General features: G+C 35.6%; 1 protein-coding gene across 2 annotated transcripts in view; it reads left to right on the top strand.

The window, feature by feature from the left end:
- Window positions 1–6800: 6800 nt before the first annotated feature.
- The window catches only part of LOC106881381 (zinc finger MYND domain-containing protein 19), a 231250-nt gene continuing 227017 nt past the window's right edge, over window positions 6801–11033 (top strand). The window contains exon 1 of one of the 2 annotated variants that reach the window (XM_014931790.3): window positions 6801–8429. In XM_014931790.3, coding sequence (XP_014787276.1) covers window positions 8379–8429 — 51 coding nt within the window. In that variant the 5' untranslated portion in view covers window positions 6801–8378. The remainder of the gene's footprint in view (window positions 8430–11033) is intronic. The other variant, XM_014931862.3, reaches the window with a different exon arrangement.

The following is an 11033-nucleotide window of genomic DNA, read 5'->3' as shown; positions in this document are numbered from 1 at the left end:
GGGATAACTTCCCTTGGCAAACAGGACACAGTAGTGTGTCGATAAGCCAGCTGGAGGAGATGTCCTCCTGGGGCTAAAAGCAACAGTAACATCCACCCCTAGGGGTTAGCCACACTTAAGTGGCAATATACTTCACTTTATCGTGCAGTTACTGTTAATACTTCATTTAGAGAATTAACATTGCTTGTTATAATAATGTTCAGCAATAAACAATTGATTGTAATGATGCTTTTTAAATTCTGAGATTTTTTTCAAAATATTCATTTAACAATTCTGATTGTTAGGATTTAAACTCACGTGCTGGTACCACATAAAAAGCACCCATGCCAGTTCCAAGCAGAAAGCACTCATGCCAGTGCCATGCAGAAAGCACCTGTGCCAATGCCACTTAGAAAGCACCTAGTACACTCTATAAAGTGGGAGGCATTAGGAAGGGCATTCAGCCATAGAAACCAAGCCTGTTCAGACTGGAGCTTGGTGCAGCTCTCAAATTGTCTAACCCATGTAAAGTAAAAGTTACCTTAAGTCATACCAACTCATAAGGGATGGTTTCCAGGTTTCATGGCATATATACTCCCCACATAGGTGGGACATCACTCTGTTGCAGGATTACTCATTTTTGCCAGCTGAGTGGACTGGAGCAACATGAAATGAAGTGTTTTGCTCAAGAACACGTCGCCTGGTCCAGGAATCAAGACCACAATCTTATGCCCATGAGTCCAACACCCTAGCCACTAAGCCACGTACATGCCTCCACCATGCCAGCATGGAAAACTGATACTAAATGATAATGATAATGATGATGAAATTTGGCTGCTATTTCTACCAGCTTGAATGATCATGTAAAGTCACCTTCTTGGCACAAACCTACAAAAATTACAGAGAAAGATGGAGAGATAGTATAATGAGATGTAGCACTTAGCATTGTGAAAGATATTTTAGCAAACCAGATTGACATAAATGGCCAGAAAATATTTCAGCTACACACACACACAATATCTGGGCCAACAAAAGGATCTTCTATGAGGTTCCTCAACCTGCTAGAAATAGCAGCCAAATCTTCTTACATCAACCTACTATCAATAAAAAGGACACATTAATTAATGTGTAACTATCAAAAGTGATGATAGGCTGTGGCAACTTTGCTAGAAGGCTCTTATGCCAGACACAGTACAGGGCTTTGTTGATGTCTAGTGCAATAACATTGTTTTTGTCAAAGTGCTACATTACTCAGAAAGGAATTATAAAATAGATCTGATTAAAGACACTATACTGATCATCAATAAAGAGGGAGAGAAAGACTCACAGTGATGAAGAAGGTGTTTGACGAAATCTATTAGGTTTAGTGCAGGAACTCAGAAATTTGGAGTTAGTGCTCAGCATGCTGCATGACCACTGGGAGTGAGGCACTCCTTAGATTTTGTTAAAGCATATTTCTAGAAGATACTAACTACTGTGTCCACAGCTATACCAGTATATAACTGGGTGGACTGTCTGGGTCAGTAACCAGGGGCATAAACCATCACTGCTTATGAGCACACGCAAAGAGGAAAAAGGAATCAACTCCAAGTGTAAATCAAGTTGCCGAGAACTCAGGGTCCATTGACCCTATATATCCTGAAGGGAATATGAAGATAATTTAGGGAGAGACTAGCTTCTATTTCTAGCAGATCATGTAACCATGAGGATGGGAATATTCGTTCATTTACTGTTAGATTTGGGATGTTGGAAATCAAGGCAATAGGTTAGTGGAGTTAAAAAGATTGCCTTTTGTGTGAATGAGGGACATTTTGAATGTTTTCTTATATTGAAATATATCACTAGCGAGCAATGATAAAAGTCAATTCTGGTTAATAAGACACTATCAAGGTTGGTTGCCAATTAAACTTTCATACCATATGGTGGAAGGTGTTGTTATTTAACCTAAGTTAGCTCTGATCAGACAGACTTTTGCTTAATGACATTTCAGCAGTGACCATTTAATATATTTTTTAGATATTTTACATCTATTTATATGACCTTCCTCTTTTAAAATGCTATGGTCTAATTTAAGGGAGATTCGGTTGTTTTTTCTTTCTAGCAGTTGAACAACCACATAGAGCAGGGTTGTCAAATCCATTTAGTTTTGCAGGCTAGATTCTTGAGAAAACCATTGCTTGATAGAAATTATGCTCTGTTTCAGCTGCAAAGCCTTTTGATATTATTCAGATGAAAACATGTGTAAATTTGGGGTGGGATGCAGTGGGGGGAACTTGTTTGGCTTGGTATGTATAAACAAAGTGAAGGAGAAATAGATTACACCTTTTAGTATATGGGTTCATATGCATTTTTTTTCATTAGTTGAAATAAAAGATTCCCCAAGGTATATTGATTTGATTAATCAGAACTCATGTTAGTCACGATTCCACTTAAGTGGCTCTGGCTCTGAATGCAAGCTAGATTACAGAATATTCTAAAATTAAAAATATGATTAAATTTTTTTCATGAAATTCAGATTATGAAGGATAGATTAAACACTGTTGTGAGTCAAATATTTGATATCCCTAACATAGAGACTGTTTCTCATTAATTAAGATAGTGAAGTAAGCTATTTGGATGGAACTCATCAGACTTGCAGTTATGAGAAGTTCACTTCACATTTATTCTTATGTGAAAATAAGACAAGTTTTAAATGCTAACATGATTTATTCAATCAATGATATAATTGCCATTGTGTTCCTCTTCAGAATTGAAGGCCTGTTCAGTGGATTTTGAAGAGACAGAAACAGGTGGAAATCTAGAGGTGTAAATATAGGTGTGGCAAAACTTCCCACTCAAGCCCCAGTAACTTCTGTCACATCTGCAAAGAAGCGTGCAGTCTAGCGTTGTTATAATGAAAGATGATGCTCTTAGACTAACAAATGCTAGCTGCTTCACAATGCCCTTATGACTAACAAGTGCTAACTGCATTTAATTTGTTCAGTTGGTTACAGTACACATCCAAATTGATGGTCCTGTCTGTGGGAAGAAGCTCATAAAAGACAACACCCTTCAAATCCCACCAAATTGAAAGCAGAATCTTCTTTGGATGAAGTCCTGCCTTGCAGGTTGTTTATGGTAATTTACCATGTTTCTCCCTTGATTGTTTGCACTTCACATTGCTATAGACAATCCATTTTTTGCCCTCTATCACCATTTTTTTCAAAAAAGAATAATTTTCTTTGTGTTTCTGCAATGAATCACAAATGAAAATCTATTGGGTGAGGTTAGCCTCATTCAGCTGATGTGAGATGCAAACATCAAACCTGCTGACATAACTATGTTGAGACAGATGGTTTTCAACACAAAATTTGGATATTTGAAGAATATATGCCATCATCCTGGTCATATAAAGGATGGGAGGTGGGGATGTTCCTGTTAATCTCAGCAGGCAGGCCAAAGTGAGGTGCATCTTGAACAGAAAAATTTTCTGATTGGAATTTTGTAAACCATTTCTGGCATACACATTCCGCAACAACATCTCCATACACAATGCATATCTTCCTGCAGATTTCTGCCACTTAGCTGCCTTTTTTAAAATACAAAAGCATGAGATGTCAATAAAGCTAGTTTTGATTCTCCAATTTTCAGGGTGACCCTATGCACATAAAATAAAACTTGGTTCATTGCAAGTTCACATCAAACCATGTTGAAATGTCAAATGTGCATGCACAAGGAGCAGACTGAAGTCAGCTTCTTATTAGAGTGCTTGAAGTTTAGTGTCAGCGAATAGCTGAACAGGCTGTTTGGCCAACTCAATAACTTATACAAAAAAAAATTATATTTCAATATCTCCATGTACTTAAAGTCAAAGAAAGCATGTTAAAAAACGTTCATTAAGACACAAACCCACAAGTTTTGCAAGATGCAGTCATTAACTTGATCTTAGCACCAGTGTTTGTACTTAATTTTATCAACCTGGGTGGGATGAACAACATGGTCAATTGCTAACTGAATTTGAACTCAGAATGTAACTAAATACAGGCATTGATATTTTACCACTCAACTTTAACAAATGACTTATTTCCAACTAAAAATGCAACAGTAATTTCTAGTTTTTTCTACTTAATTATTTCTAAGTAACTATAATGCTCTTTTCTAATACAGGCATAAGATATGAAATTTTTTTGCAGAGGAAGAAATGAGAATTGTAGCATTCTGAGTTTTTTAAAATCTATTTGTAATATATATATATATATATATATATATATATATATAAGCTGTAAACAATTATAAAACAGAGAGGTTGGGCACCAAGAATTTGGCTTATGGAGAAGTTTTAACTAAATAATTTCTTCTGTCTAGCCTAAACTGTCTGTATGCAGAGAAAGGTGGAGTTAGTTGGAACACATTTCCCAAAAGATTTTATTTTCAACATATGGTTATACAGATAAATCTACTGCAACATCTTTTTATAGATATTCATTTGTTACAAACTCACCAAACATTCAACAAAAACTTAAAGAGATTCCTCTAAAACTATTTTTTGTGATCCAATTTATGTAACTTGCCCTACCGTTAGGTAAGGTGGCCCATGCTATGGAACATAGCACCTTGGGCAAGTGAATTTTCAGTCCTCCCCCACCCCACGTTCGCCAGCGCGCATTGCTTTTTCATATTCGTTTACTACATGTTGTTTTACACCTATTACACAATTTTCTTTTTTAATTTTTTTTTTTTTTGCTCGGGTCAAACACTAGAGGTTAACCGAATAAACATGATGTCCTCTTCCTCCTATGCATCATCATTTTTTTTTTACGTCCGTTTTCCATGCTGGTCCCAGTCTCACATTCTACAGTATACTATGTGTATTTTTTCGAGGCACCAACGCTATAAAGGGTGCCCTGTATCGATCCCGGATGGATAAATGGTAAATTCAATCTCAGTGTGATTTGAACTCATAATCTAAAGGACTGTGATATGAAGACTCGCTTCTTGATCGTAATGCTCTAGAATCTAGCTAACCTATAATCTAGAGTCTAGAATATAGGTTAGCTGAATCAGTGTTGGCCTGGTGTTGCACATCATATGAAAGTTATTTTGTAAGACCTTCCTCAAAATTTTAGGAAACATACAATCATGTAGATGTATTCCATCGTCGGCTTTATGTTGGATATTGTTTTGTTTTTGTTAACGTAGACAGTCTTTTGTTAAAGGACATGCGATCAAGAAGCGTGTTTATTCATTGTACAAGTATTAAAAGAAGGAAAGTCTTTACTTATAAAAGTAAGGTACTACTAAAGCAGCGCGGACCCGAACGCGCAGTCGCGCGGACCCGAACGCGCAGTCGCGCGTCCGCGCTAGCTAGTCGTGAGTGGTCGATCCTAACCCTAACCCTAAACACGTATTCATTTGCACACGCAGGTTAGGGATATTGTTAGGGTTAGGGATAGGGTTAGGGTTAGGATCGACCACTCAAGACTAGCTAGCGCGGACGCGCGACTGCGCGTTCGGGTCCGCGCTGCTTTAGTAGTACCTAAAAGTAATTCGAGGGAACTCGGGGTAAACATTTTACAAAAAATAAAAAAATAAAAAGCCAAAACTTAAAAATGGAATGTGGCGATATTCATGACATTGTCAGGATGTAAAAGGAAATTTCTGGAACCTCGAATCGAAACCAGATCACTGAATCGTTTCATCCGAACTTTCCGCTAATTTGCCGCCTTTAAGAACAATTAACGAGAAAGCCTCCACGCAAGAAATATCAACTAAATTTTCATCAACACACACAACATTTGATAAACTAGTCATAGATGCACTGTATTTGAATAAAAGATGGGTTGGTCAAAGCTGGAGTTTCTTTAGGCCATGGGTCTGCTAAACAACAACAATCAAAACAAACAAAGCACAAACTCGCTATTTAGTTACGTCTCTGAGTTCAAATTCTAGTAAAGTTAATATTGCTTTTCATTCTACTGTAGCAGATAAAATAAAGTATCATTCAAGTATTGGATTGATTTAATATTTCTATAGAACACCCGAGGTGTGAATGGAATTCTAACAGAAAGACAAAACTCAACAAGGCGTTTCAGCGTGTTTTTCTTCTCCTCGCCTTCGTTAACGCAAGTCATTGCTACCACAGTGATTACTTATACTACCACCGCTACTACACCTCCTCCTACCTAAGGCGAGATCACTCTAGCTTCGTAAGTCACTACTACTCCTATTCCCCTTGTCACTACTACTTTGAGCCTCCTCCACTGCCGTACAGGACAAGTTGAACTTCCTAGCAGAAAGCCAACCATGTCATTCGAAGATGACAGAACAGCGAAAGATATGGAGAGGTTCTGTCTGATATAGGGAGAAATAGAGGACAAAAAATATATAAATTTCATCTAGGACGAGCTATGTGTTAAGAAAAGAAATTTTAATATATAGAAAGTGCTTCTACGAACGATAATTTGATAGGTGTCCAGAGCCAAACAGAGAAAGAGACAGAATCGTAGAGAATGTATTTGAATTAACCTGGAAACTATTATTCAGTGTTACAATGTGGAACTGCCATGAGAGAAATACCACTATAAACTACGTTATCAATATAGTAAGAGGAAAAAAAAATCTCATTTGAAGATCGCTGAGAATCATATCAACCGCTGTTTCGGAAAATAGGGATTTGAATAATAAGTATGTAAAAGAAGAAAAGAGGAATAAAGCACTAAAATTAAGACAATAGGTAGGATGAATGAACGGTGGCTATGTGGGGGAATAAAGCCGAGTTGGTTGTTATTCAAATGTGGGTAGGTGTTTACGGAGATAACAAGGAACTGGGTCGGGTTGGATGTAAGAGTAAGGAAAAAATCGTGTTTACTGGGACAAAAAAAAAAGTGATTACATGAAGTAATGCTTACAATGATTTAACTATGGTTCGTGCGCCAGTGGGAGAAAGTAAGAGTTGATAGGTTGAAAGAGGTTCGAGAGCAAAATGAAAAAAATAAAAAACTGCAAAAGAATTTTAATGAAATCAGGGAGGGAGGAATGAAACAGCTAATGCGAAAGCCGAAATTGGAGCGGAAAGAAGAGACATTAATGGGCACAAAGAAAGATAGGGAAGTAGGAAATTTTGATAAGAGTACAGGAGAATGAGAGTAAAGAAATAATAGATATAATGAAATCTTAAAAGAGGGAGAAAGAGTGAGAGCGAATCGGTTTGGAGGAAAGAAAATACTGAATGTGAGAAGAGAGAGAGGAGAGGTGTAAAAGAGAAAGTGAGAATGGAGAGCGATAAAAGATTAGTGAACGGTAGAGATAATCAGATAAAAAAAATAATAATAAAAGGTAACAGGAGAGATACACAGATGTAGAATAGAAATGTAAAAGTAAAGAATGACTAGATAGAGCAGAGAATGAAAAAAAAATGAGAACTCTTTTTAAACAGGAGAAAATAGGAAAGAATAGCAGAGGGACAAAGACAGAAATAAAGTGGGGAAAAGATAAGGGGTAGCTGGTTAAAAAACTGAATGCATAGTTGGATAAAAGATAGTGGAAAAGAAAAACAATTCTAAAAAAGCAGGAGATGAAACAATTGAAGGAATAAAAGAAGAATGTGAGAGACGGAAAATTTTGAATGAGGTAAAGGTAGAGTGACGGATGATAAACGGGACAAAGTAGGAGTAAAACTAAGAATAAGAGAGGTTGAAATGTTTAGAGAAAGTGAGGAGGATAGAATGTGAGTAGAAACAGTTTAGTTATTGAGTGCAGCGACGAGTTGATTAAATGTTACTGAAGCAAGCTGGAATGAGTGGAGTAACACTACTTCCATGAATTGTTTATAGAATGGGCAGAAACTGGAAGTGTGTGAGTGAAAACAGTTCAGTTTAGCGACTAGAAGATAGAGAGATACAGAGAGTGTGAAATATTACAGCAATGAAGTGTATATAAAAAGTACAGAGACTGGGAGAGAGAGTGAAGGTAAAGGTTTAGTTACTGAGTGAGTACAAGTGTCGAGAAAACAAATAGTGAGAAAGCGGAAGGGAGGGATAGCTAGAGTGAGTGGAACATAACCGCTGAACAGTTCAGAGAGAAGACAGATTGGGAGAATGTGAGTGAAAACAATTCAGTTATTGAGTGAGAGCAAGAGTTGAGAAAACAGAGAGAGAGAGAGAAAGGGGGAGGAGCTATAGTTCGGAGAAATAACATAAACTGGGAGAGTGTGAGTGAAAACAGTTTAGTTATTGAGTGAGTGCTGGCAACGAGAAGATAGACAGTTAAGTTAGTTAAAGTGAGAGAGAGAGAGAGCTATAGTTAGAGTGAGTGAAGTCCATGCCACAACAGGCAACATTACCTCAGTGAGAGGGACGTCTTGCACGTTCTGCACTGGCACCGACTTGGATGGCAATCTTTACCGCCGATGTGCAGCAAACATGTCTAGCTTCAAACTGGGAATTATTAGACTAGGCAGAGCTGCTGGAAAGGTATGTATTTGTTAATACATAGACAATAATAATTAATAATTAGAAATGCTCTTCCTTTAAAAAACAAACAATCAAACATGTTTGAATAGTTTGCTCTGTGAAAAGACGAAAAATGAGGAAACAAAACAATACAACGCTTATGAAAGAAAACATTGAAGCCATAAATGCAAGGTTTCTTGTTTTTCCGAATGTACATTGCACGTGTGTGGCTATATATACATATATATATATATATATATATATGTATATATATATATATCTTAATGTTTTATATATATCTTTTTATGATGCTTATTTGTTCAGTGGTTTGTTTTTGTCTGCATCAACCATTTGATCTAGACACCGATATCTCAACTTGCATGTTCGTGTGTATACATATATAAATATATATATTTTCCGAAGTCGAAACGTCAAGTAATAAGCAAACAGATATATATATATACATATTTATATGCACACGCACGCACATATTCTTCATAAAAATATATCGGTATATATGCAGACACATGTTTTCTTTACACACACACACATACATATACATACACAAATGTATTCTTCATGCAATGTATATATAAAATCAGTTGTTCATAAATCCGAAAAAAAGCACTATCTGTCTATCCATAAATACTCGCGCGTGTATATTCGAGTATTCTTCATACAACACACACACACACACACACACACACACACACACACACACACACACACACACACACACACACATATATATATATATATATATATATATATATATATATATACCTACACGCAAATGTTGCCGTCATATATACACACTTCTTTTTGTTGTTTTTAAGCCATGTGTTTTGAAATGCCTGATGGGCCTCCTTAATAGCAACTTGGAAATCCTGTATTATCTCTCGGTTTTTGTCCAGGCTCAAACTTCTTGTGTCAATCTACCTGCTGAAAAAAGCAGCTAAATCATATCTCGCCGTTGGTTTATGTAGTCCGAGGAACACTATGAAAAAATGTGGATTGTCAAGTCTTGAATGGTTTTGTTCACGGATTTGCCGGATTTTGGACGGACTGAGCCTAAATAACTACCATTTACGACGTCTCCAGCCAACGAGTGAAACTACATGTGGACACTTAACCTGCTAAAAATAGTAGCACCTCCTCCCTCAAATCCCATCGTTTTAAAAAGAAAGGACTTGATAATTTAATCGGTTATAGTGTGTCTGAAAGAAAAGGTGTGATGGTCATGACTGCATCGTGCTAGATCTTCTAGAATAGGAATATGTGGTCTAAACAACAACAACCTCAATCTCCTTTGCCATCACATTTTCCAGTGCAACGTACTTGCTCTTTTCATTGATAATTTTATCCATACATCCATGTTGTATATACACACAAACACACACAGTTGAAAAAATCTAATTATCATCTTCCTTGCAGAATAATACTTTCAAAGTTGTAAACAATCATATTCTCAGAATCACTCTCTTAATTCTAATCAAAATTTACAACTTTTATCCACTTCAGTGCTTTTCCGGTTCTCTTGATGTTGTTAAACTTTAATTTCTTTTAAAGAATTTTCCATATACATGCATTTTGAAACTTCGTCTAGTTTCCCTGTTAAAACTTTAAACAGATTAATTTCGTATTAAATTTTTTAATATTTTTCATATAATAATTAATAATGATTTCTTTCTGAATATGAATATAAGATGCGAAGAGAAAGTGTGACACTTGAACTTAGTCTGGTTCAATTCCAACTTGACGCTCAGCTTTGTTCATTTCTTTTACTCTCTTTATTAACATTTAAAACTCTCTCACATGTATTCTTCGAACAATTATTGTTTGATCGTAAATATTCTTCATACAATGTATATATAAAATCAGTTGTTCATAAGTCCGAAAAAAAGCACTATCTGTCTATCCATAAATACTCGCGCGTGTATATTCGAGTATTGGTCAACTAAATATTTTTGATTTAAATATATCTTCTCTTCTATTATTCAGTTTCATTTTTGTAATATAATGTGGTACATTTTTCAAAATTTCCATCATTATTTATATATATATATATATATATATATATATATATGTGTGTGTGTGTGTATACACATAATGTTGATATTATGCCCCATAGTTTTTTTTCTTTCTTTTTAATCTCAATACTTTCATTAACAAAGAATGGTGGGTTATTTTTCCTGTTTAGGACCCAGCTCCACTCTGATCCAGAGCAAAATCTATGATCAGAGGTGTTCCAACTATAACCATCCCAAATTTTATCAGTGTCTGGGACTACATTATACAATGTGTTCTTTGTTTTTATACATACATACATACATACATATATATATATATATATATATATATATATATATATATATATATATATATATATATATATATATATATATGAAGATAGAGTGTGTAATTTGATGATGATTTTGTTGCCTTTTTAAACCAGTCAAACGGCCTTGTTGGTTCGAATAAAATATTTGGAATGAAGTTGATTTAGTAAAGTCAAACCTTGAAAAATAGTCGCAAACTATAAATTCGTATGTCGTTCGGAAAAGCAATTTCTAATATCATTTCACTGTTTTATTAAGTTTTCTGCCGCTTTTGATTAAATTCCTC

This window comes from Octopus bimaculoides, chromosome 1 (genome assembly GCF_046866305.1).
Source record: "Octopus bimaculoides isolate indiv1 chromosome 1, ASM4686630v1, whole genome shotgun sequence".
In the NCBI taxonomy this organism is placed as follows: Eukaryota; Metazoa; Mollusca; class Cephalopoda; order Octopoda; family Octopodidae; genus Octopus; species Octopus bimaculoides.
The sequence above is the reverse complement of the archived record's forward strand: the minus strand, read 5'-3'. Positions and strand labels throughout refer to the sequence as shown.